This window comes from Lontra canadensis, unplaced genomic scaffold (assembly GCF_010015895.1).
Source record: "Lontra canadensis isolate GAN:19392208 unplaced genomic scaffold, GSC_riverotter_1.0 scaffold28, whole genome shotgun sequence".
Lineage (NCBI taxonomy): Eukaryota > Metazoa > Chordata > Mammalia > Carnivora > Mustelidae > Lontra > Lontra canadensis.
In genome coordinates, this window is record NW_022631022.1 from 6710915 (window position 1) to 6738671 (window position 27757).

The 27757-nt window shown below is 34.5% G+C and overlaps 1 protein-coding gene across 2 annotated transcripts in view; it reads left to right on the forward strand.

The window, feature by feature from the left end:
• The window catches only part of VPS13C (vacuolar protein sorting 13 homolog C), a 195290-nt gene that overhangs the window by 80728 nt on the left and 86805 nt on the right, over positions 1 to 27757 (forward strand). For both annotated transcript variants that reach the window (XM_032864804.1, XM_032864805.1), the window contains 14 exons: positions 2122 to 2251; positions 3070 to 3148; positions 3733 to 3872; positions 7431 to 7584; positions 9342 to 9421; positions 11088 to 11147; positions 12379 to 12538; positions 13295 to 13411; positions 14526 to 14629; positions 14837 to 15004; positions 15482 to 15786; positions 17536 to 17683; positions 23053 to 23161; positions 26608 to 26732. In XM_032864804.1, coding sequence (XP_032720695.1) covers positions 2122 to 2251; positions 3070 to 3148; positions 3733 to 3872; positions 7431 to 7584; positions 9342 to 9421; positions 11088 to 11147; positions 12379 to 12538; positions 13295 to 13411; positions 14526 to 14629; positions 14837 to 15004; positions 15482 to 15786; positions 17536 to 17683; positions 23053 to 23161; positions 26608 to 26732 — 1879 coding nt within the window. The remainder of the gene's footprint in view (positions 1 to 2121; positions 2252 to 3069; positions 3149 to 3732; positions 3873 to 7430; positions 7585 to 9341; positions 9422 to 11087; positions 11148 to 12378; positions 12539 to 13294; positions 13412 to 14525; positions 14630 to 14836; positions 15005 to 15481; positions 15787 to 17535; positions 17684 to 23052; positions 23162 to 26607; positions 26733 to 27757) is intronic.

The window sequence follows — 27757 nt, forward strand, 5'->3', positions numbered from 1 at the left end:
TGATTAACACCTATTCTGTGCATATGTTGTAGATTCTTTTTATAATAAATCTAGAGAAAAGAAAATATTACTAAAATCATAAAGGAGAGAAAATACAATTACAGTACTGCATCATATTTATTGAAAAAAATCCACATATAAGTAGACCCCATAGAGTTCAAACCCAAGTTGTACAAGAGTCAACATCTCTATTTATGAGAGTACTTGTGCTTTCATTGTTTTTGTTTCAGAGTATCAGGGTAATGTTGGCCTCATCGAGTGAGTTTTTTGGAGGAAGTTGTGTAGAAATTATTTCTTTATATGTTTGGTGGAATTCGTTAGTGAAGCTATCTGGACTTGAGTTTGTTTTTGGGGGGAGAGGTTCCCCCCCATTTTATTTTCTTTCCAGTGTTCCAGCGTTCATTGTTTATGCACCACACCCAGTGCTCCATGTAATACGTGCCCTCCATAATACCCACCACCAGGCTGACCCAACTCCCTACCCCACTCCCCTCCAAAACCCTCAGTTTGTTTCTCAAGAGTCCACAGTCTCTCCTGGCTTGTCTCCCCTTCCAATTCCCCCTAACTCACTTCTCCACTCCCTCTGGGGGAGAGTTTTTAACTGCAAATTCAGTGTATTCCGTAGTTAGAGGGCTATTCAGATTTTTTGGAGTGGTCTTTGGTAGTTTGTCTTTTAAGGAAGGAATTTCCATCTTTGCTTCTTGTTATAGGATTGTTCATGTGTTATTGTATTGCCTTTTTAATACATAGAGAATTTGTAGTGATGCTATATCTCTCACCCTGCTGATGTTAGTAGTTTGTTTCTTTTCTCTTTTTTTTCCTGATCAGTTTATCAGGTTTGTTGACCATCTTCTGAAAGAATCAGCTTCTGGCTTCAATTATTTTCTCTGTTGTCCTTCTGTTTTTTATTTCATTGATTTCCACTCATGTTTATTATTGCTTTTTCCACTTCGGCTTCCTTTGGGTTTCATTTGCTTCCTAGTTCTTTAAGGTGGAAGTTGAAAACACTGATTTAAGACCTTTCTTCTTTTCTACTATAGGCATTTAATGTTGTAAATCTCTCTTGAAATACTCCTTTACTGTACCGCTCACATTTTGAAATAATTTAGTCAGTAAGCTGGGGTATTCCTTCCCTCATTTGTTTTCCATTTATCATCTGTCTTTTGTTGACTAATGTCCAATGTCTTTTAAACCATTTTTTTTGTGTATTTTATCCAACTTTGTAGTTATTTTAGGTGGGAGAGTTCATCCAGTCCCTCTCTCGGAGATGCTTTTAGTTTTATGTAATGTTTCACAAATAACAAAGAAGCATCTTTACATAGTTATGGTGCTTTCAACTTACAGAGTACTTTTATAGGAAGTTCAGTATTTTGAGACAGGAAAAGCCAACTGGCCTCTTGGTTTGTGCATTATACACAATATCATTCTTCATATAATGGTTAGGCATCTGTCAACTTGAGCTCTTCACAACATAGTTGGCAAGTCAAAGATAAGCAATAACTGGAAGGAACTTCATGAGCAGCAAACAGGTGCCACAAAGCTATTATGAAAGATAAACCTAGGCAGTTAATGCTGAGTAGGGAAGCAGAGTAGAAGCAAGTGCCCAGAAGTAATTAATGAAAGCACAGCCATAACTCAGCAGTGAGTAAAACAGATGTCCTCAGGGTGCTTATATTTTAATCAGGAGACATAAAATAAGCAATATATATATGACATGTCAGGTACTGATAAGTACTAGAAAAGGAAATAAGACAAGGCTAGGGGATAGAGAGTGATGGAGTAGATACTCTTTGATACGTATAATGTAAAATCTTTGCCAGGAAATAAAGAATGTATAGTGGTTTTAAAAATTAGACATTGTGTTTGAAAATATTCATAAAAATTAGTTAACTTTAAAAGATTTGGCTGCTAAAGAGGGATACATTAAAAAAAATTATCTGGAAACTTGGCTTACATAGAACCTCATTCTCTGACAATGTTTATTGAATGAGGCATTAGTTAGATTAAAACATGTCCAGAGTCCTTTGAGTTTGAGTCCACAGTGTAGTCTCTAATCTGTTTGCCCCTCTGTAATAGAGAGAAGCTGGACCTTAAAACCTTACAGTTAAATTGTATTTTTAGATTGAAAGTATCCGGAGGACTTCCGTTGGTGCATGTGAGAATTTCTGACCAGAAGATGAAAGATGTGCTCTGTTTGGTTAACAGTATACCCTTGCCACAGAAATCCTTTGCACAGTCTCCCAAGAGACAGGTAAACGGATATAATAAAGGTGCTACATCTTTACATTTGCATATGGTGATGTTTTTCACCTTTTCTGAGCTAATTTGTTTTTGAATATTTTTTAGGGCCAGTTTCATGTATTTGGTATACTTGTGAAGTTTAATGTTGATTCTACACAAAAGCACATATGACATTGAATAGATAAAAGTTTGAAGCCTGTTTTCAGTACTGTTTAGAGTGGTGGTAGGAAGTCAGCTTTAGAGAACAAAGGGAACAAAAATACGTAAGTGAAAGGAAAAGATGTTTTCACAAATGGAAGAAATGTGTTTAAGTAAAATTAGATATAAAAATCTTCCTTAAAGTTACAAAATAGAATAATTTGTGTGTAATTTTCTTACACATTAGACTTAAAACTTGTAGATAACTTTAATTGGGAGTTGATCTTTACAACATAAAATAAGTGTTGAATTTCCACTTAACTTTGAAATGAAATTTGAGAGATCCCACCAATGTTGATACCATTTTCTGGGAACCTATAATACAGATGCACAGTTAGTATTGTCAGAGACAGCCACTGAATGACACACTATGATAAGTAGATTTATCTACTAGAGTAGTACATAGTCTGCCCTTATAAATACAGGTGGTAGTCTTAATAAATAGTGAACACTAGCCAGCCATTAGTTAGTTGATTGTATAATGTGCTTTGTTGGAAGATTTGTGTATTGTGTGTGTATGTCTTTCCATCTCTCTCTATCCTCCACTACTTTTTCAATATTTTTCTTATTTATGTACATTTGATCCTGCTAAATCAGTGTGTTAAGAAAACATTTTGTGTTCTTTGCTAGGTATCCTCAATTCCTATTATTTCAGATAGGACAAAAGACCTACTTGGTACTTCACTGTTGCTAGATGGACTAGAATCAGGTAAGGAAAGTAAATGTTCTTTATTAAACTAAGCCTATATAAATTTGTATATAGAGATAAAATTTTCAGAAAATAAAGGAATTTTGGAAGTGTTAAAACAATTCACTGGTTTAGTTCTAGTTGTTCTACTAACAGAGTCATTTTGAGCCACTTTTTAAAATTTTCTTTAAGTTGAAGTTAGCTAACATATAGCGTATTATCAATTTTGGGGTAGAATTTAGTGATTCATCAAGACAGCATGGTACTGGCACAAAAACAGACACATAGATCAATGGAACGGAATAGAGAACCCAGAAATGGAGTCAGGCCCAACAGTTATTTATATTGAGTATTGAATGAGGGAACTGAAGTGAAAAAGGGAACTATTGAAGAAAAAAATGATAGGTGGGTGGTTTGGTCTTTAATATATGATTATCACATGCCAGGTTGGGTCACTTGGTAGGACTTCGAAAAGCATTGTAACTGTATTCTGATTCTGAATATGAAGATTTTATCTAATAAATGAATTTTACTTTTGAGAGATTTGAGTGTTTTATACAGTTTTCAGTGGACAGTCTCTCAAGTCAAATGAATGTGTTTTTTAGAGTCTGATGATGAATATTTTGATGCTGAAGATGGAGATACACAGACGGGTAAAAGTGTGAGAAGTTCAGAACTTAAAAAAGTTGCAGAGACCCCAAATGAGGAGCTTATTAATCTTTTACTAAAGTTTGAAATAAAAGAGGTATATATTTTTGTTTTGCTCATAAATAAATATATGGTTGTCATGACCGTCCTTGTAAACTGTCTCATGCTAGATCCAAACACTAAACATATTAAAATATGATACTGTCTTCCCTACTTCCTAACACACCCACAGTACCAAGAAAATGAAATGTTACTTTGCAAAAACTGATATGAGAGTGATCTATATCTAATCTATTCTGGAAAAGCTCAAGATACCTAAATGAGATTTTCTTTTGTATAGAAAATTTCTATGGCATGTTTAAATTAATGTTTTTTTACTTTTAAACTAAAGAATATGCTTATTGTTATGTTTATAGTTCAGAAAAGTGTAAACAACCTAAATTTTCAGCATGTCTTTATATCCATTGAAAATCTTGTAATAAAAGGAAATATTGATATGGAAAGATGTTTACAAAATATCATTATTTTGGAGGAAAAAAGGAGATTATAATACCAAGGACATCATGATTCTATTTAGAAATTACACATGCAATTTTTTTTTTTTTGAGAATGCATGATGGACAGCATTTATTTCTGTGCATTGGAATTATAGTTTCTTATTTGTGTCTGTTTGCCTTTCCGTGTACTCTAATTTTTTAATAATAAATATGCACTGCTTTGATAATAAAGCACGAAGGTATAAAAAGATGTTTCTTATTCACTGGTTTATATTCCAGTGTGAGATGATGTCCTAAAATGTAATGTCGGAAATAACACAATTTTAATTGTGTATAAAAATCCCTAAGTATTATTGGTATTTGTTTAAAGGAAATATGTATTATTTATCTTTAGGCTTCTTTGACTTCTCTCTTTCTTTCAAATGCCCATCTAAAATATCAGAAAATTCCTTGATGCTAATTTCAGAATACATTCAAATGACTGCTCTTCTTTTTAACTGTGCTGTCCAAGTCACCGTCTTGCCTAGACTAGTGCAATAGCCTCATAATTGTCTCTCTGCTTCCATGAGGTACTCTGTTCTCACCACAGTAGCCAGAATGATCCTTTTTTTTTTTAGAGAGAGAGAGCATGTGAGGAGTCGGGGGAAGGATGGACAGAGGGAGAGGGAGAGAGAACCAAGCCTGATGCAGGGCTTGATCTCATGACCCTGAGATCATGACCTTGAGCCAAAATCAAGAGTTGGACACTTAACTGACTGAAGCACCCAGGCGCCCTCAAAGTAATAATCCTTTTAAAGTAAAAGATCATGTCATTTCACAACCATCCACTGGCCTCCATCTTAATTAGAGTAAAGGGTTAAGTCCTTCCCATGGCATATGGCTAGGCCTTACATTGCATATGGCTAACCCCGTGTGACTTCTTTAGATTCATCTTCGCTTCTCTTCTGCCTTGCTCACTCTGCTCCAGTCATATTTCTTTCATTCTTTCAATAAATATTCATTAAGTGTCATCGTGGAGTGCATTGTTTTACATACCGCAGTTACAGCAGCAAGCACAAAGTTCTTGCCTTATGGAGCTTACACTTCCCTTTTGTTTTTCCTTATATATACCAAAGCATATTCTTTGTGCTTGCTGGGATATTTTTTTGGATTTTGTTGTTGTTGTTGTTTCGCCTGGAACACCCTTTTTCTCTATGATTTGATTCTTTACTTCTATTAGATACTTGGTCAAGTGCCATCTTATTGGAAAGGCCTGACCACCCAATACAAGGAACCTTCACTCTTCCCCACTCTTCTTACAATATAAGCTCCATCAGGACAAGGACCTTGTCTGTCCTGATCACTTTGATGTTCCTAGTGGCTGGCATGGCCTCGTACATGGTAAATGATGCCCAATAAATATTTTATGGAATATTGAATGAATAAAATGATAAACAATGATAATAAGAATCATCTAAGAAAAAATGGTACTGTTTTTCCCAATTTGACTTCTTTTGCCATTTTGAAGTTTTAAATGTTGCTTTAGGGGATGCCTGGGTGGCTCAGTTGGTTAAGCGGTTGCCTTTGGCTCAGGTCATGATCCCAGTGTCCTGGGATCGAGTCCCAGATCGGGCTCCCTGCTCAGCAGGGAGTCTGCTTCTCCCTCTGCCTCTGCCTGCCACTCTGTCTGCTTGTGCTCTCTCTCTCTGACAAATAAATAAATAAAATCTTTAAAATAAATAAATAAATAAATAAATGTTGCTTTAGTAAAATATATTAAAATTTTTCTTTATATCTTAGTGCATGTTTAGAAAATTCTCCTTGATTATAAAAATATTTACCCACAATTTAATATATTATTTTATGATTTCATTGCTTTCACTTAAATCATTGATTTCTCTAAAATTTATTTTTATGTAACAACTCTGTACTGAATATCCTATTACACTGTATTATTGTTTCTATTTTTCTATTTTCTATTCCTAGTTTTTCTTAAGTATATATCACTGCCAGTAGTGTTATTTTTGCTTTTTTTCTGTATTTACATTGTTCTGGTTATTATTGCTACCTAACAGGCTATCCCAAAACATGATAGCTTAAAACAACTGTTTTATTTTGCTCAGAGTATTGTGGATTAGGAATTGTGGAAGGGTCCAGTTTAGCAAATTTTTTTAAGAGCGGGGCTTGATCCCAGGACCCTGAGATCATGACCTGAGCCAAAGGCAGATATTTAACTGACTGAGCCACCCAGGCACCTCCCAGCTTAGTAATTTTTGTGTATAGTTTTTTATGTGGTTGCAGTCAGATTTGCTGGAGCTACAGTGACCTGAAGTCTCAGACGGTCTCAGAAGTGTCTCACTCATGAGACTGGCCCTTGATACTCACTGTTGGCTGGGAGCTCAGCTGGGACTATTTGAAATGCCTGCTCATGGCCTCTTGAACGTGGCAGTCTCTGGGTAGTTGACGTTTTTACATGGCAGCTAGCTTCCCTTCAGTATGCATTCCCAGGTAGAAGTTTTATGGGCCTTTTTTTTAATCATTGGAAGTTATTACAGTGTTGCTTCCTCTGTAGTGTGTTGATTGAAATAGTCACAAGCCCGTTGAAATTCAAAGATAGTAGACAAAGATCTCTATCTCTTGATGGAGTATCAAAGAACTACCATGTTTTAAAAATTACCACATAAATGTTTTGTTTTTGATTGGCTAAATATACTGGCTGTTATATCCAGAATAAATTTAAGTAGTACTGTAATATTGAATACCCTTTCTTACCTTTTACTTTAATGGGAATGCTTTTTTTTTTATCAACACACATGATTTAAACATGATGATAGGTTTAAACATGATAGGATAGGTTTAAGAAAAACATACTAAGAATCCATACATACCCATTTCTACTAAATTAAGAAAAGTAAATCAATAATTGATGTAAAAAATGATATAAAATAATTGATATAAAAACTACATAAAAATATCATGATTTTTATGTAGCTGTAGTTATATTCTGAACAACAGAATTTAAGGTGATAATTTCCAGTCATAGTAAATAACTTTATGGTAGTAAGAAAGTATGAACAAAGCTTCTATTATGTTCATGATGATATATATGAAGAAAAATTTTGTTTTTAAGCATGATTCTAAAATTCATCAAGCTTTTATTGTCTGTTCTGATCTGTTAGGTGGTTTTGGAATTTACCAAACAACAGAAAGAAGAAGATACAATTCTAGTATTTAATGTTACTCATTTAGGAACAGAGGCTACAATGAGAACATTTGATATAAATGTGGTATCTTATTTAAAGAAAATCAGCTTGGATTACCATGAAATTCAAGGTAATAGTCATAAAAATAGAAGTAATGGTTAATAAATACAATATCTCTTTGAGTATCTGAAACACTTGTGTATCTAATAATCTTTATAAGTAATAGCACTGTTGTAAGAATTTAATAAATAATAACTCATTTAACCATTATGACAATGTTATTATCTCCAATTTACATATGAAGAAGCTAAGGCATAAGTTTTATATAATATAACCAGGGTCATACTGCTGGTTAGTGGCCAAACCATGATTAAAATCTTGGAAGTCTGGGTTTGTATTCTTTTTTTTTTCTAATTTTTTAAAATTTATTAGAGAGAGAGATCACAAGTAGGCAGAGAGGCAGGCAGAGAGAGAGGGCGAAGCAGGCTCCCTGCTGAGCAGAGAGCCCGATGCAGGGCTCAATCCCAGGACCCCGAGATCAGGACCTGAGCCAAAGGCACAGGCTTAACCCACTGAGCCACCCAGGCGCCCCTGGGTTTGTATTCTTAGTCCATATAAATCTCCTTTATATATGGAATATTATTCTCATTTTACAAAGATAGGTCAAATAAGGAGGGATTAGGTGGTTTATTCAAGACCATGCATCTTATGAATGACAAAGCCTAGAATTTATCTCTGATCTTAGGATATTAAAGTCTTTGTTCTTTCTATTGAATAGTGTTTATATATCAGAAGCAGTACCAGGTTATAAAAGCTAGAATGGAAGATAAAATTCATTATTTTGGAAGCTCTTATGGTTTATTTATTTCAGTGTACATCTTGTATGCTAATTAGGTATTTGAGGAATGATGGAATGGGTGAATCTACAGTAATGACTTAATATTTTCCTAATATTTTAGTCAAATATAAAGTCTTATTTCTGTTATTTTTAATAGTTGAAACTAAAACATCTCAGTTTAGAAGAAAAATCATTTATATGTTAGTTTCTGTAAGTACTATGTTTGGGTGAAGTTTACATTACTGTTTTGGGGGGAAAATGTAAAAATTTGCTAGGTTGTTTTTTCCTTTAGAGAAGGTTATGTCCTTGAAGATGAAGTAAAAATTCTGAGATTTCTCAGGAGCAGAATTATAGAACTGCAAATAATAAAAGATGGATAAAATGGTGCATAAATTACTTCTTCAAAGCTTTTTGAAGGCAGCTCCTTGGTATGTCTATGTGAAGAATATGGAGGACATCTAGTAGTATACCTGTAGTTTTTAAATTAAAAGAAATTTAGCAATTCCCCTCCCTTAGAAAATACTTTCTTTTCTAATAAGCCTTCTCTCTTAGCTTAAACAAAGGAAAATTATTTAAATTTCTTCAATATGAATGAAATATTCTTAGAATTTTATAACTCAATAAGGTATTACATATTTTTGTAGTTCAGTCTTGTTAAATAGTTGAGAAAGCTGAAGTTGAGTATCTCCTAGTAAGGGTGGAGATGAACTAGAATTAATTTTTATTAATTCTTAAACTTGTAGTCTTTCTACTGCCATACAAATGCACATAGGTCCTTAAAAATTATCTTGGGAGGTATTGATTATTTTTGAACACAGATATAAAATCAAATGAAAATAAATATGCATGTTTTTAAGTAAGCTGGATGCTAAAGGTAAGATCAGTATTTAGATTGCTTTATTTATTCACCAGTGCATGAAAATATGTGCAGATAGTCTTTTACAGCTTAATTAACAACATTTTTTAAAAAGATAAAGACATCCAGAAAATTCCAATCTTTAAAAAAGAGCAATTTGTTTGAAACACTTTTTTCTTTTTTTAAAACCTAGGATCCAGAAAGAAGCCCCTTCACTTGATTAGCTCATCTGATAAACCTGGATTAGATCTCTTAAAAGTAGAATATGTTAAGGTAAGGTACATAAAATGTTTACATATTTATTGTATACTCTAAACTGTCCTCTGGAAGGAAAAAGATGACAGCAAATTAGTAAATGCTCTAGGTGTTTGTCATAGGTTTTACTCACAGGGATATCCACTGTTTCTCTTTCCATTTTCATGTTACACTTTCTCTTTCACTTAAGCACAAAGTAGGACCATTAACAAGTCACCACGCTCCCGATCCCCAAAGATGGAAGCTTGGGATGACATAGGATGCACTCCTATCTCTTGGGGCATATTCACCTACTTATAGTCATTGTATATGTAGGTGATATTTGACTGAGTATCCGTCATGAAAAGGGATAAAGTCAAATTTGATTGGGCTCAGAAGAGAACTGCCAGGATTGTGAAGGGACTGAAAAGGTATCATATCAGAAATGCCAAAGGAAGTAATGGTTTTTAGCTTCATTCGAGATTAGTTTGATTTGTTTAATCATTCAATAACTATTTCTTTGTTTGTTTGTCTGTTTTTGTTTTTGTTTTTTGTTTTTTTCAACAACTATTTCTTGAATGTCTTTGTCAGGTTCTGTTAGGCACTTGGGATATAGAGATGAAAAACATTCTCTGTTTTCAAGGAAATTATGGACTTGTAGGAGGATAGGCAAGTAGATAAAAATTAAAATATAATGTGATTGATTCTCTCACAAAGAAGAGCATAAAAAGTTTATTTCATTGAAGAGGCGGAGATGGGTGCCTGGGTGGCTCAGTTTGTTAAGCATTTGCCTTTGGCTGGGGTCATGATCTCAGGGTCCCAGAATTGAGCCCCACATTGAGCTCCCTGCTCAACAGGGAGTCTGCTTCTCCCTTACCCTCTGCCTTCCCCACCCTGCACTCTCCCACTCATGCTCACTCTCTCTCTCTCAAATAAATATATAGAATCTTAAAAAACAAAAACCAAAAAAAAACAGCCGAGAAACTGGCCTAGCCAGAAGCCTTCTCATAAGAGGTAGAACTGAATTTACTGTGGATGTTCCCAAGAGAGAGAACTTGAAACAATGGATAATTATGATGGGAGATAGATTTTTGACTTAGATTGAAGACCTAATTAAATCAAATTTCTCTTAAGATTAAATTTGTAAGAAAATGAGGTTTCTTTCACTGGAGAGAACGTAAAATAGATTTCCCAAAGTTACAAAGGGATTCAAGGTTAGGTGATGGATGGGCTAGATGACCTTTAAGCCTACTAGCCTTCAGAATTTTTTTTTTTTTAAAGATTTTTATTTATTTATTTGACAGAGAGAGATCACAAGTAGGCAGAGAGAGCGGAAAGGAAGCAGGCTCCCTGCTGAGCAGAGAGCCCGATGCGGGGCTCAATCCCAGGACCCCGGGATCATGACCTGAGCCGAAGGCAGAGGCTTAACCCACTGAGCCACCCAGGCACCGCAGCCTTCAGAATTTTTAATTCTTAGTTTCCCAGAAGTAAATATTACTGTGGTCTTCCGTATTTGAAGAGGAGAATAAATTTGCATGACTCTAACAATAAATAATTTGGCTATTAACTTAAAATAATGACAATATAATTAATTATATACATAAAATTATAGTTCTGAATAATATAAAAAATAAAGATCATATATAAGTGATTTATTTACTTTGGTCATAAATACTTCTTTAGAACTTTTGTTTCTTTTTTTTAGGCTGATAAGAGTGGACCTAGTTTTCAAACCGCCTTTGAAAAAACCGAACAAACACTTAAGGTAAGAAATTTTGTTAAAAGAATATATCTTATTTGAAAATAACTTACTGTGGCAGGCTCTAGTATCCTGTGAGGAATAATGACTATGTAATTTGATGAAATTATCAACACCCAATAAAAGTTATGAATTAATCTCATAGATACCTACCATCCTCTATATTTATCATTGAGTATCATAGAGCTGATGTTTTAACTTACTGTAGCACATCCTAATTATTTCTTATAAAGGCAATACTCGAGATGACAGAACTTTGATCTACAAAGAAACAACAGGATTTTAAACAAGTCATATTCTATACTGCTGTTAAATGCAGGGCTGAGAAAGTACGGAAAATACAAGGAGAGATGTTGAGAACTTCTAGAGCCACATTAACATAGTCACATGGAGGAAGAGAAGGCAAAATTTTAGTTGTGGGTTACATTAAAAAAATAACTAGATAGGAATTTTCGGTTACACTTTTGAGAGATGGGAGAATCTATTGAATATTGTGAACCTTCCTTTTTATAGTTTTTTATATACATTTAGTGCTTTGTGGCCATAAAATGAAATTCTTTTATGTAGGTAAAGATCTTTAAAATTTTTTTCATTTGCTATTAGAAAACCACATATTTCTGAAAGCAATTTTTTTTGGTGTCTTAGCTTTCTGGAGTCATTGTTTTTAAAAATATAACTTATTTTTCTAAAAAAAAGTAACATTTTTCTATGAGATATATTTTCTATCTATTTAAATGATAAGACCATTATTGTGGTTTTAGAAGACCATTTAGTAATTGAGAACTCACTTGTAATTGTACTTTTATATTTAAATCTCATGAATATCACATTTGAAGTCATTTCTTAACCTAGTATTAATGCATGGTGATTTTGGAGTTTCATGATCTAACTTACATGTTTAATGTCATCATAATAAAGAGTCTGTGAAGATCCAAAAACATAATGGGTATCAAATGATCATGACAAGTAGATCATAAGGTCCATGTTAATTATGCTTGGGAAATGGAGTAATTAGGTTACTTTGATATTCATAGGAACTCTCAGTGTGTGTAAGTGTGATTTACTGTGCATATATTTCTGTTTAAGGAATCTGGGCTATAAATCTTGATCTCATCTCTCTTCCTTCCAAGCTGTAGAAGCGGTGATATAAGCCTAGCTAGAAGCCTGTCAGGTGCATGATGGATATTATAGGTATAATTCACCTGGAAAACAAATTTTCTTTTTAAAAAATTTGTAGGTGGCTTTTTCATCTTTAAATCTGTTGCTGCAAACACAAGCTCTTCTGTCTTCTATTAATTACTTGACAACCATAATCCCATCCAATGACCAAAGAAGTGATTCCAAAGAAGTACAAATTTCAGATGAGAAGCGACAAAAAAATTCAGCTCTACAGAAAGGTATGAAAAACACTTCGTTTCTTGTTAACAAGCATATTAGAATTCTAGAGGGAAACGAGGAATCTTAGAGGTCATTTAGTTCAGTCTTTTGTGTGCCATTTTCCCCACTTCTGTCCTTTTCTTCAAATAAAATCATATGTGGATAACTGCTATGTAAGGCAAAGGTAACTAGTACTGTTTATTAAAAAAAAAAATACCTGTTTTTGTTCTTTGGTGCTGGTGGGGATACTTTGGGTGAATAATAGGGAAGAAAACCTATATTTACATTGAGCTCTTCTTCCTATCAGTGGCTCCTGAAGAGGCTCCACAGAGGGTTAGTTTTCCCTTCCATTTTACAAATAAGGAACTATTTACAAATAAGACTCAGAGACATGAGATTAGTGGTACAGGGGTAGCATCTACTTGGACAAGAGCCCAGGTTGCAGATCAGAAAGAATTCAGTTTAAATCCTGACTCTGCTACTTAAATTAAGTGACCAAAGGTGCATTATTTAGCTTCTCTGAGTTTCAGTGTCTTTATGTTATTTATTTTGTAGTTTTTTTCTTGCTTTTGAGTTATTAAAGTAACATATATCATTACAAAAATGAAACTATACAGAATATGTAAAGCAAAAAAGATATTTGAAATCTGTAAGAACTTGAGAATTTTATGATTTCTTAAAACAGAACTGTGGATCACTTAATTTGAGGAAGAAATCTTTAATAGAGTTTGAATTACTAGAATCCCATGTGATAGAATGCTTTGTTTTATTTTCAGTGGCTGTATCCTCTAAAGATAGGGACATTATTGACTTCAGGCTGTTTGCCAAATTGAATGCTTTCTGTGTCACTGTTTGCGATGAGAGGAACAATATTGCTGAAATCAAGATTCAAGGTAAAAGTTTTCACACTGTTAAAAATTGTTTAAAAGATAACTTTTAAAAAAAATGTTTAAAGAATATGTAAATGAGGTCTCTGAGCTGTGAAAACTGGATAATTTTTTTTAAAGATTTTATTTATTTATTTGACAGAGATCACAAATTGGCAGAGAGGCAGCGAGAGAGAGGGGCAGGGGGGGAAGCAGGCTCCCTGCTGAGCAGAGAGCCCAATGCAGAGCTCCATCCCAGGACCATGAGATTATGATCTGAGCTGAAGACAAAGGCTTACTTAATGCACTGAGCCACCCAGGCAACCTGGATAATATTTTTTCTCATGACATAATTGAACTGCATGTTTTCCTTGCCCTTTGGGGTGTAGATGCTGGTCAGAATCTGACCATCAAATTGAAACACACATACTAGTATTTTGAATCTGTCTGAGAGTTGTCTTGGAAGTGAAAAGAGATACTAATGTCCATGTGGGGATGCTGTTGATGAGCTGGGATGTCAATCCAGAATTTAGGTTAAGGTCTGTGAATATGCTTTATCTTGATACAAATCCAAAACAACCTTATACTGAAGAGAAAACCTATGAGTCCATTATGTTCTTTTAGGCAAAAGCTGCTAAAACTAATCTGACTCTGTCTTTTTCAACACATTGTGATCTTAGAAACATAAAGAATATGTTTAATCAAATTGTTGAATAACTTAAAAACCAAAAAATCACTTTTTTGTTGTTGTTCTTTCCAAGCTGGCAGTGTATCTATAGTGAATTTGATTCATGAAACTTAGAGTGAATTTGATTCATGAAACTTAAATTTGATTCTGTGTAAATGACTGGATATAAGATATAAAGGATTTCCTAAAACCCCAAGATAATCAATTTGTTTTAGGTGTAGTTTTTTCAGAAGGTTGAAAATTTAGGTAATTGACTTAAAATGAATTTATAGGTTTCACTGTTTATAACAATAAAAATACATAATATTGCAACTTATTCATCAGTTGGGAGTTCAAATATAGCTAAATTTTTAAAAAAATCATCCCCAGATAAAATTATACAATGAGAAGAAAGATCTTAAGATCTTATTATGGTATGTCTTTAGAAATTGTAATAATATAATTTTTTTTTAGGTCTTGATTCTTCTCTTTCTCTTCAGTCAAGAAAACAGTCACTATTTGCCAGACTGGAAAATATTATTGTCACAGATGTTGATCCTAAGACAGTCCATAAAAAAGTAGGTGTAATAAGTAGATAGCTAATATGTTTTGATAATTAAATATGATATTTTATTTTTAAATATACTTTAAGAGATATTAATGAAATATGTTTTCATATACAAGTGTTTGCTTCTGTAATGATTAAAAATGTAAGCCCCTTTTAAATGAAACTGTATTTTGTCATTATTCTCTTGGACAGAGTACATTCAAATCTCTCTTTTCAGGCTGTATCAATAATGGGAAACGAAGTTTTTCATTTTAACTTGGATTTGTATCCAGATGCTACTGAGGGAGAGTCCTATACTGACATGTCTAAAGTGGATGGAGTGGTATCACTGAATGTCGGCTGTATTCAGATTGTCTATCTTCATAAATTCCTCATGTCACTTCTGGTAAAATCTCTACTTATATATTGATTTTTCAACTTAGAAATACTCAAGTAAGTCTGGTAGTTGTGATTGCAGATCCTACAACTTTGGGTTTTAGGACATGCATTGTTTTGATTATAGATGGTATTTATGTTTTAATGTAGAGGTCAAAACCTCTTTTTAACAGCTGAAATCTGAGTCACTTAATGATTTTTTTCTGGAACTAAACTTATTTTTTGCTAAAACATAGTGAAACCAAATTTTCAAGTAAGGAAATAAGGAAAATGCTTTTTTCCCCACTTCCCTTCCTCAGCCAGATACCCTTAGTCCTTTTCAGGTAACTCATAAATACAGATGAATGATCAGTGATTGCTTCCTAATTCTAGATCAATAAGACTCAATTGAAAGTTATGTATCAAAAAATAGTGCATAGATAAAAAAAGAAGATTGCATTATTAATGACGTGCTTGTCGTTCTCTCCTTTTCTACTTGTGTCTGCAGAACTTCCTGAACAATTTCCAGACAGCCAAAGAGGCTGTAAGTGCTGCCACTGCGCAGGCTGCAGAAAAGGCTGCCAGAAGTGTGAAAGATCTTGCCCAGAGGAGTTTTCGCGTTTCTATCAGAATTGATCTGAAAGCACCAGTTATAGTCATCCCACAGTCTTCCATTTCCACTAATGCAGTAGTGGTTGATCTTGGGCTAATCAGAGTTCAAAATCAGTTTAGTCTGGTGTCTGGGGAAGACTATTTAAGCCCTCCAGTAATTGATAGAATGGATGTGCAGCTAACAAAGCTCAAGCTCTCTAGGTATATTCTATTGCAATAATTATGGATTTAAGTATTATTTAGCATTTTCCATGACATTTTGTGTACTTCGAAATTCATACCGACAGCGGTTCTGTTGCACAGATAGTTTATTTATTTATTCGTTTTTAAAAAAGATTTATCTATTTATGAGAGAGCGAGTGATAGCAAGAGAAAGCATGAGCAGGGGTTGGCAAGAGGGAGAAGCGGGCTCCTTGCTCAGCAGGGTGCCCAATGATGTGGGGCTTTATCCCAGGACCCCAGGATCATGACCTGAGCAGAAGGCAGATATTAACGGACTGGCCACCCAAGGGCCCCTGAATAGTTTATTTTTTAATCAGCTTTTTATTTTGAAAAATTTCAAGCTTACAGAAAAATTCCAGAAATATTACCATGGACAGACTTACAGTCCTTCACCTAGGTTCATCAGTTGTTTACTTTTGCTTTAACTCTATGAATATTATTATCATTTAAAACATCTTTTTAATTTTTCCCATTGAGATGAAATTTATATATTTTCTTAGTTTCATGTGTATAACATGATTCAGTGTTTGTATATATTGTGAAATGATCACCACCATAAGTCTAGTTAACATTCATCAGCACACAGTTAAAATTCTTTTTCTTGTGATGATCTTTTAAGATCTACTCTCTTAGAAGCTTTTAAATATACAATACAGTGTTATTAGCTGGTCACCTTGCTGTACATTGCATCCCCAGAACTCAATTTATTTTATAACTGGAAGTTTAACATTTTTTGCTGAACCTTTTGAGTCTAGACGTCTTAGCCCTTTGCTCTAAATGCTTTAGCATGTGTCTCCTCAGAACAAGAACATACATCCTCTTATATATCCATGTTGCAATTTTCAAATTCTGGAAATTTAACACTGATCTGTCAGTAATATCTAATAAGCAGTCAATATTCAAATTTTGCCAGTTGTTCCAGTAGTGTCCATTATAGTAATTTTCCCCTTGGTCCAGGATCACGTATGGCAGTATCCCATAATATTGAGGGGGATTTTTATACTGATAGGTACTTGCTCTGGAATAGTTCTTCAGTCTTTCTTAGTCTTTTATGATGATGACAGTTTTGAAGAGTACAGTCTAGTTATTTCATGGAATGTCTCAGTATGGTTTTGTCTGAGTGATTCCTCATGATTTAATTGAGCTTGTATATTTTTGTAAGTATCTCTGTAAGTAATGATGTATCTGTAGAGCTCCTACCAGATGAACATGAAAGTCTCTATATAATACATTTTAAAATCATTTTCTACCCCATCCAAGGAGATTTAATTATCCTGAATAAAAAAGGAAAATTATAAGGCATGTCCAGAAAATAATTCTAGAGAAGAGCTTTTTCAAACTCTTTAGAAAATGCTAACTGTTCATCTTGTCATTTTTCAAAAAATCTCTGTATCAATGCATGTATACATGTATACAATATATACATATATTCAGTACAATACAAATCCAGTCCTTGTACAGCTGTATTTGATGATTCCCCCATATATTCAACAATATGAATTTCTTTTTAAAATTTAATCCCTGTGTGACCTACTGTTTGAAGAAGGTTTTCTTAGTGGCTGATTATATATCTGTCCTTAAAGTGAACTATTGAGATTAGAAAATATTTAAATAGCACTGTTTCAAATCACTGTTTAGAGCAGCAACTTTTGATTTTATGTCTTTTTAATGATAGGCTGCATTTCCCTTCTATGTTTATGTATATATATCAATTATATTTTTAATCAGGACGGTGATCCAGCCAGGCATCTCCCATCCTGATATTCAGCTCTTGCAACCAATTAACTTGGAATTTTCTGTAAATCGGAATCTAGCTGCATCTTGGTATCACAAAGTGCCTGTTGTAGAAATTAAAGGACATCTTGAGTCAATGAATGTAAGTATATGAGTGAAAAAAGTCATTATTCAAATTTTAGATTCTGGAGACTTTCTTATTATAAATCAATATAATATGTGAAATATTTTCTGATTGGCATACAAAAATTTTCAATGAGATATTGTCCAAAAAGATGTTTATTATTTAGCAGAATTTAATCTTCAGTTAAGTGTTACTTAACATTTATATATGTATGTATGTATATATGTACAATTGATATACAGTGTTAGTTTTGGGTGTATAACAAAGTGATTCAACATTTATATACATTGCAAAATTGTTACCATAGTAAGTCTTTTATCATCTGTCATCTTACAAAGTTAATATCGTATTATTGAATATATTTTCCATACTGTATATCACATCCTCATGACATTAAATTATAATGGAAGTTTTCACTTATTAATCCCTTTCACCCATTTCATACCCCAGTTCCCCTTTGCCTCTGGGAACCGCTAATCTGTTTTCTGTATCTATGACCCTGGTTTTTGTTTTGTTTTTTAAATTTTACATATAAGTAAAACCATGCTGTATTTGTCTTTCTCTGACTTATATCATTAGGCCTAAATGTTTTCTTTGGATAGATAAGCAGTAGTGGAATTGCTGGATCACATGGTCATTCTGTTGTATTTTTTTTTTTTTTTTTAGGAACCTCCATACTGTTTTCCATAGTGGCTGTCCCAGTTTTCATTCCTGTCAATAGGGCTTGTGGGTTCCCTTTTCTCCACATCCTTGCCAGTACTAGTTGTTTCTTGTCTTTTGGGTAATAGCTATTCTGAGCGGTGTGAGGTGATATCTAAATGTGGTTTTGATTTCATTTTCCTGATGAGCAGTGATGTTGAGCATCTTTTCATGTATTTGTTGGTCATTTCTGTGTCTCTTGGAAGAATGTCTATTCAGATCCTTTGTTCATTTTTTAACCAGATTTTTTAAAAAATATTTTATTCATTTATTTGACAGAGACCACTAGTAGGGAGCGAGGCAGGCAGAGAGAGGAAGGGAAGCAGGCTTTCTGCTGAGCAGAGAGCCCGATACGGGACTCGATCCCAGGACCCTGGGATCATGACCCGAGCCGAGGCTTTAACCCACTGAGCCACCCAGGTGCCCCAGATTGTTTTTTTTTTATTACTGAGTTGTATGAGTTCTTTATATATTTTGGATATTAACTGCTAATCAGATATATGATGTGCAAATATCTTTTCCCATTCAATTACCTTTTCATTTCAATAATGGTTTCTTTATCTATGAAGGAACTTTTTGGTTGATATAGTTCCAATTGGTTAGTTTTCCTTTTGTTGCCCTTGTCTTTAGGGTCAGAGCTAAGGAAAAATCTTTAAGACTAATGTTAAGGAGCTTAACACATTTTTTTTTTTTTTTAGGACCTTTATGGTTTCAGGTCTCACATTTAAGGCTTTCGTCCATCCAAGAAAATGGTCCAATTTCATTCTTTTACATGTAGCACTTAAATTTGAACACATCCAAAACTCTTCCTACCCCCTACAGACTTTGTTTTTGATGTCCCTTTTTACATGTTTTATTTTTACTGCTTTTGTTGTTTAACATTGTTTGTAGTTTTATAAGTGATTAATCCACTACCTTTACTACATATTTACCTTTTCCAATGAGATTTTTGCTTTCATATGTTTTCTCTTTATTAATTAGTGCCATTTCTTTTCATCTTAAGTCCTTTTTTAGAATTCTTGTAAGACTGGTTTAGTGGTTATGAACTCTTTTAACTTTTGCTTGTTTGAGAAACATTTTTTCTCTCCTTCTACTTGAATGATAAACTTGCTGGGTAGAGTGTTCTTGGTTGAAATTTTTTTTAGTACTTTGAATATGTCATGCTACTCCTTTGACTTATAAAGTTTTTTCCAAGAAATTTGCCAATAGACTTATGGGGTTTCCCTTGAACTTAACAAGTTGCTTTTGGGGGCGCCTGGGTGGCTCAGTGGGTTAAGCCGCTGCCTTCGGCTCAGGTCATGATCTCAGGGTCGTGGGATCGAGTCCCGCATCGGGCTCTCTGCTCGGCGGGGAGCCTGCTTCCGCCTCTATCTCTGCCTGCCTCTCTGTCTACTTGTGATCTCTCTGTGTCAAATAAATAAATAAATAAAATCTTTAAAAAAAAAAAAAAAACAAGTTGCTTTTGTCTTGCTGATTTTAAGATTCTCTCTTTATCTTTTATTTTTGACATTTTAATTATAGTCTGTCTTAGTATAGTGCTCCTTGGGTTCATCTTTTTTGGCACTCTCTGGGCTTCCTGGACCTGGATGTCTGTTTCCTTCCCTAAGTTAGGGAAGATTTCAGGCATTATTTCTTCAAAAACTTGTCTGCCTCTTTCCTCTCCTTTTCTGAGACCTCTATAATGTTAATGTTCTTCTATTTATTATTGTCCCAAAAGTCCCTTAAGATAGCTTCATTTTTAAAAATTTTTTTAAATGTTGTTACTCTGAGTTCTGTTCTTTATCTTCCTGTTCACTGTTTACTGATGTGCTCTCCTTTATCTAGTCTGCTGCTGACCCCCCCCCCCCCCGGTGTATTTTTCAATTCCCAGTTTTTGTATCTTTAGTTCTCTGACTTTTGTTTGGTACTTTCTTATATTTTATATTTCCTTGTTGAAGTTTTCACTGTGTTTATCTTCTGAGTTCAGTGAGTACCTTTATGATCATAACTTCAATTCTTTATCACGTAGATTGCTTATCTCCATACCATTGAGGTGTTTTTTCTGAGGTTTGTCTTTCTGAGGTTTGAAAATATTTGTTTCCTCATTTTGTGTGACTTTCTGTGTTTGTTCCTGTTTATTAGGTGAAGCAACTGCTTTTTTCAGTCTTGAATGAATGGTTTGGTTTGGGTGATGATTATTCTCTTTCAGCCTTACCATAGCTTGTGGTTGTCTCTTGAACTTTTGTGGTTGTCGAAACCACCTGACTTATTATTGTTATGCCCCCATTATTTAGAGCATACCAGGATCTGTCAGTTTCAGACTTATTGGAAGTCAGACCCTCAGGCAACAGCTTTTAAAATATGCAAACATATACAGTCCTATGGGACTGCAGTCATAATCTCTGCTGGGCTCGAGACTAGATTAGAAGATCTGGATGTGTCCATTGAGCAACAACTGAAGAAATTGGTGTATTGCTTTGGTGTGTAAATGAGTATATGAACTCCTTTCTGGGAAGTCTTGTCTAGCTGTAATGAGGCCACAAGGATGTGCAAGGGTGGTGTCTCCTTGCTTTCATACCCTGAAAGCTCCTCTTTGGTCTCTAGATGTGTGGGAAATCTGAAAGTCTGTCCCGTAGGCTGATGATCAAGGTTGAGTGACTAGGTCTTTTTCACAGACTGAGGATGTGCTTTAGTCTGCTGTCTGTGCATTGCCCTGGGGGTGGTAACTTGCCAAGAACTGTCTTTCTGATCATACGGTTCTGTGGAGCTCTGGAACACCAGTCCTCTTGGCTGGGAGGGCCAGGAGATCGTGGGTGTTCCCTCTGTGGATTGCATAATCCTGCTGGCTTTAGGAAGACACCTGTGAGTGCCGGTTGCAGAGCATGCTCACTGGCTTCAGAAAGGCAATGGGAAAATGTCTTGACTGTGTGTGCCCATGAGCTTCAGCAGCAAAACAGTCTAGTGCCTTGTTTGTCTGTGTACTGACTTTAGGCTGGGGGTGGGAAAATGCCAGGACAGCTCACCAGCTCCAGCCATGGGTGTGTCATGACTGCCTGCATTTGCAAACATTAGCTCGAAGTGGGAGAACTCCAGCACAGTTTTGCTCTCTAGCCCAGGCAGGTTGCAAGGGAGTACTGCAATTGCGAGTGCACTCCAGCCTCAGCAGGTGTTGTGACTGCTCCCTCACTCATGCCAGCAAGGCTCTGGGAGGCTGCCCTGTCTGAGCTCTCCTGTCATGCCAGCGGGCTATATTGAGAGTACAACAAGGGCATCTGCTAGCATGTCAGTCTCCCATGAGTATTTCAAATGTCTCCTGCTCCTCCAGCCATTGCCCCCAAATCAGCAAGTGAATTTCCCTCAAATATAGTCTAGGTGTTTTTCAAACTGCTGTTTTTTCATTGGACTTGGGACAAACCCTTTAAGAGGGGAATCTCAGTTTGGGACCCCTGGAGGTCAACCCTGTTGATTTTCCAAGCCAGACATTCCGGGGGCTTCTCGCTTTGGTGCAGATCACAACTCTTCACTCTTCCATGAGAAGTGCCTGTCTGGTGAAATCCTTCTCTTTGGAGTGATACAAGACTGGGAGTCTAGGCTTTTTTGGGAGACCATGTCTCCCTGCCTCTCCAGCTCACCTCAGTGTGATCCTTTTATCTTTTGCTTTGAGGAGCACTTCATCAGGATTCAGGTCTTTCTCAGAGAAGAATGATCCATATGTAGTTGTAGATTTAATGTGTACATGGGAGGTGAGTTCAGAATCTTCCTATGCCACCATCTTGGACCCCTCTTCATTGTTTAATTTTTAAATTTGCTGTATGTACACAATAGCAGAGATCTCTGTATAAATTATTAGTATATTGCATCCCATTTTATATGTTCTATACCCATACTTTTAATTTTAGTATCCCCATAGCATTGAGGGAAAAACTTGCTTTTCATATTAAAGACAGCCTTTTTATTTCATTGGAGTTGTTATTTTAAAAAAATGTAGAATTTTCATTTTTTTCTGAATTTGTTACTTTTTAAAAATTATATGATCTCTTTAATCATCATCTTTCACTATAATTTATATAAGTTAAGTAGATGGAACTAATACAGATTTATAAATCACATTTTTTCCTCCATTTTATTATCTGTGAAACCAAAAATTTAAAAATGAAAGAAGTAGTAAAATACTTGAGTGCCTCGTGAATATATAATTTTTATATAATTCTTTCTTCAATGTCTTATAAATTGTAATTTATTTTCTATTTTAAAATTGTTTCATTTTATCTATTTTTAAAGGAATATTTAAAAAGGATTTTATTTATTTGAGAAAGAGAGAGGATGAGCAGGGGCGAGGGGTAAAGGAAGAGGGAGAAGCAGAATCCCTGCTGAGCAGAGAGCCTGATTCAGGACTTGATCCCAGAACCCTGGGATCATGAACTGAGCCACCCAGGCACCCTAAAGGAATTTTTAAGAAAGATTTTATTTACTTATTTGATAGAGAGAAAGAGAGTGCACACAAGCAGGGGGAGCGGCAGACAGAGGGAGAGGGAGAAGCAGGCTTCCTGCCGAGAGGGGAGCCTGATATGGGGCTCCATTTCAGGACCCTGGGATAATGACCTGAGCCAAAGGCAGGCACTTAACCAACTGAGCCAACCAGACACCCCTAAAATTGTTTCATTTTAAAATGAAATGTCTTTATCTTTTCTTTTAATGATATTGCACAGGTTAATCTCAATCAAGAAGATCTTAATCTTTTATTTAGAATACTAGCAGAAAATCTTGGTGAGGCTACTGAAGACTTAAATAAAATGAAACCAGGAGTACAGAAGACAGGTAAGAGACTGACAGTAGGTAGCATAATCCACATAGCTATTTATTTTACAATATAGCAGGGGAGACAGACAATAAAAATGACATAAGCAAATATATACTTAAAAATTGTGATTTGTATTACCATGAAAACAGAAGATGTTTATTTGTTGAATAAATATTGCATAAAACTGTAGTTAGTGCTGATGGACTCTATTTAGTTATGGCAATGATCATTTATAGGTTCAGAACTTTTTCCAAGTTGTATTAAGTTAGGAACCATAAAGAAGCATTTTAAATCTGGTGGATTCCTGGAATAATTATTGAAATTGCATATATACAAATAAAAACATTCAAAGTTGGCAGCAGGCTATGGTAGCATACTTAATCTGATTTTTAAATTAGGTTTTATGGTAAAATATCTTTAAGAATTGAAATATTTGATAAATTAGCCCTCAGCAAAGAAAATACTGAAAAATTATACTGCAGTAAAAACTTAGAGAATTTATTAGTTGCAATGGCCTTTTGACTTAAGGCAAAGTAACTACCAGACCTAACTGCTTTATATATGTATGTTACATACACACAGACATATAGTCCATTTTTTCAACCAAATGGCACTATCCTATAAATGTGTATATGTGTATGTATTTCTGCACTTTCCTTTTTTCTTTCAAATAACAGTTTATCTTGGTGTCCATTCTATATCTGTAAATATATTATGTGTAGATCTGTTTCATTCTTTCTAATGGCTTCCTAGATTAAATTCTCTTGAAGTATTATAATTTATTTAGCAAGTCTGTATAGATGGGCATTCCAGATTGTTTTCAGTCTTTCACTCTTACCACATTGCATTGAATATCCTTGTCCATACACTTTTACAAGTGCACATGTATCTGTAGGGGAAACACCAGGACTACTTGATTAAAGGGTTCTTAATTTTTATTAACTTAATGTATGTTAAGTTAATGAATTTAATTAACTTGATTGAACATTTTTGACACATCTTGCCAATTGCTCCCCTTAGAACTTGTAGTAATTTTGTACTCCCACCAGCTTGTTTTTCTATATTAAAATTTTTGCTAAATTGATAAATGAAAAATGGTATCTCACTATATTTTTATTATTTAAAAAATTTTTTTACTGTATTACAGAGCTCAAACAGTAATAAAGACCATATATCTTAAGTGTACAGTTCATTGAATTTTTATGTATAGCTATACCAGATAGCTAGTAATCACCATGGTTAATACATAGAACATTTCCAGCTTGCCCCAGAAGGGCTCCCTATGCCCCTTCTTAATCAGTACCAAACACCCACCCGCCCTCAAATCCACCCAGAATTACCTGGCATCCTTATTTGTAATACCACAGGTAGATTAGTTTTGCCTGTTCTTGAATTTCACATAAATGGAGTCATACAGAATGTACTCTTTGGTTTTCCGCTTCTTTCAGTCATTATTTTGTTTGGGAGATTGCTCCGAGTTGTTGTGTGTAGCTGTAGTTCTTTCATTCATTCGTTTGTTTGTTTGTGTATTTTATTGTGTTATGTTAGTCACCATACAATACATCATTAGTTTTTGATGTAGTGTTCCAAGATTCATTGTTTACATATAACAATCCTGTGCATATTCAACATCCGAATGCATTAGTATTTATTTTATCCATTCTACCTTTGATGGAAAGCATTTGGGTTGTTTCCATTTTTTGACCGTCTAGAATAAAGATGCTATGAAGATGTTATTATACATATCTTTTGTTATATTTATGTACTGTCTTCTTTTGGTTTTATAGCTAAGCTTCACAGGTTAGGCTTATTTGTTAGCTTACATTTAGCTGCAGTAACTTAATGCCATATTATACCAAATGATTTTCTGAATGGTTGTACCAATTTACCAGCAATGTATGAGACTACTAGTTGTTTCACATTATCCCTGGTCTTTGGTATTGTCAGTAATTTAAAATTAGCCATCCTGGCTGATATGCAGTAGTATTTTTGTGGTTCTTATTTATTCCCTGATTACTAATGAAACTGACACCTTTTCATAGGCTGGCCATTTGGATATCCTTTTCAATGACCTGACCATTGAAGTCTATTGACCATTATTTTTATTGAGTTTTTTTTTCTTAGTGATATATTGGAGTTTTTTGTTCATTCTGGATATGAGCCCATTGTTGGTTGTGTGTATTGTATGTGTTTGTGTTGATATAGGCATAGATATATCATACCCCTATGATTTGCTTTTCATTCTTAATGGGTCTTTTATGAGTAGAATTCCTTAATTGTAATGAATTCCAGTATATCATTTTTGAAAGTGTTTAGTGCTTTTTATTTCTTATTTAAGAATCTTTGCCTATTCCAGGAATTATTTTGTAAAAGCAAAATATTTGCTAAAATTATTTCCCCTGGATCACACTCTGGAAGAGTGCTGGAATAAGGTGATAGTTAAGAAACCTCACCCTGTGTGTTTCTTTCTCAGAGTTAATAATTGACAGCAGTGGTTTTCAATATGGTTTTCTGGTACAGTTTATGGTATAGGATTCTTGTGTTAGTGATCATAGATAACGTTAATTCCAATAATATTAGTAACTAATGTAATGTTATTGAAGGTTAGTTGAGAGTAAAGGCAATCGTGAAACTGAGGAGTTTGGACTCTACCATTTGCCATCTCTTTGATGTTGGGCAATGTCCTGAATCTCTTTGAACCTCAATTTGTTCATCTGTGAAATGAGGACAGTAAAGTTTTTATTCTGAAGGGTTGATAAAAGAATGAAGTGAGACAATCCATATACAGCCCTTAGCATAGTGACCAGCACAGAGGTAAGCACTTAGCAAGTAATAGCTATTATTAGTTTTCTCAATTACAGTTTAGAAAGCAATTTTATTGCATTTCTGAGTATGTGGATTTTAGCACAACAATATCAGTTTCATATAGCTTTCTTTTTGCTTTTTTGTATGGTAGAAGAGATTGTAACCATCCCTCCCATTTTTTTCTTTTCTAGCCTTAACTCTTGTTATCCTCCTCATGATTTAAGCGTATCAAACTCTGTTTCCAAAATCTATCATGATGTGCTATTTACAATTTCCCCACAATCTCTTAACCTTATTCTTGAATGTCTTCTCTGTGTGAGGAGATACTTATGCTCTACCTGAATGATAACTCCCTTATTAAACCTTTCTTGACCTCCCCATAACAACTTCGTGTTCTGTATTTTCTGTAGTATTCTATAGTTTATTAACATTTGTCTACTTAATGTGACCAGGCATGGCCCACTTCTTTTGTTTGTTTGTATTTGAGTTATATGTCTCTTCTACTAAACCATAAGCTTTCTAAGGGCTGGAGCTATGCATTACTGATTTGTAGATTTTCAGTGCTTACACAGGTCCAGAGTACTCCTCCATGTCCTCAATTAGTATTTGTGGAAAAAATGTGTGGGTAGAAGTGAAAGAATTTCTTTTAAATCTTTAGGGCCACTTGAAACCTCTACAGCAAAACAAGATGTACATGCTTCACAAGTTACTTTAACAGCTGGAGTGGAAGAAATGAGATCTATAGACATCATTAATGTGCTGCTGAATTTTGAAATAAAAGAGGTGTGTAATTTTCATCTGTTTCTGTAAAGTGAATAATTAATAGATAATTGGAATTACCTCTACTAAAACTTATAGATTATTGATATGCATGAAAAAATCTTAACATAGGCTATTAATAATTTATATGTAGCAGTGCAGTTTGTACTAAATTTGAGGTTTATGAAAGATGAGCTCTATTTGAGGTATACAATATTTCACAGAGAACATGGTAACATGTCCTGTAACATGCTTTCTAAATGATTATAGGACACTTGGGGTGTAGCTTGCTTTGGATTCCATATAAGAAAGTCAGGAAAAAGAAGTAGTGACAGAAATCCTCTGCAAATTTTAGAAACCCTTGATAGAACAAAACACGGTATATCTACATTTTTTAAGTGTTGTATTACCACTATCTGCTTTCCATCTGCAGATCTTTGAGGAAATATTAAATGGATTTTCCTCTTTTGTATTCACACATTAGTATTCATTGCATGTGCTAAGTGCTGAGGATACAAAATTAAAAGTCAAAGACTCTGATTTCTAACAAGAAAACAATTAAAATTTTGGAAGTGCTCCCATTAAAAATGTACCTAAGGAGCTTGTGTCTGTGATAGTAAGGAGGGGGCATCTAAGCAGGCTCAGAGTGTCAGGGAAGATTTTCTGGAGGAAGTGACATTTGAGATGAACCTTTAAGGAAGAGTAAGTAGAGTCAGGGATCAGGAAAGGGGCTCGGGCAGGGTTAAGGTGTGAGTATATGAGGAAGTACAGTAGATAAAGGGACTTGTAAGAACTTCCTGCAAAATCCCTTCATCATTAATAGGAGAGGCTATGTTCTTCCTCTGAGTTAAAAATAATAAACTTTAAAACAAATGGGTTCTACTTTTCTTATCTGAAATATATGCTTTGCAGCTGATTTCTTTCATCTTAAAACTTTACTGTTTTTCTGGTTAATATTAGAGTTACTGAAGATACATAAGCTTTAATAATTAAAACATTGACAGAGGAATCATTCTGTTTGCAAATGGGCTTCATTAACATATGTGCAT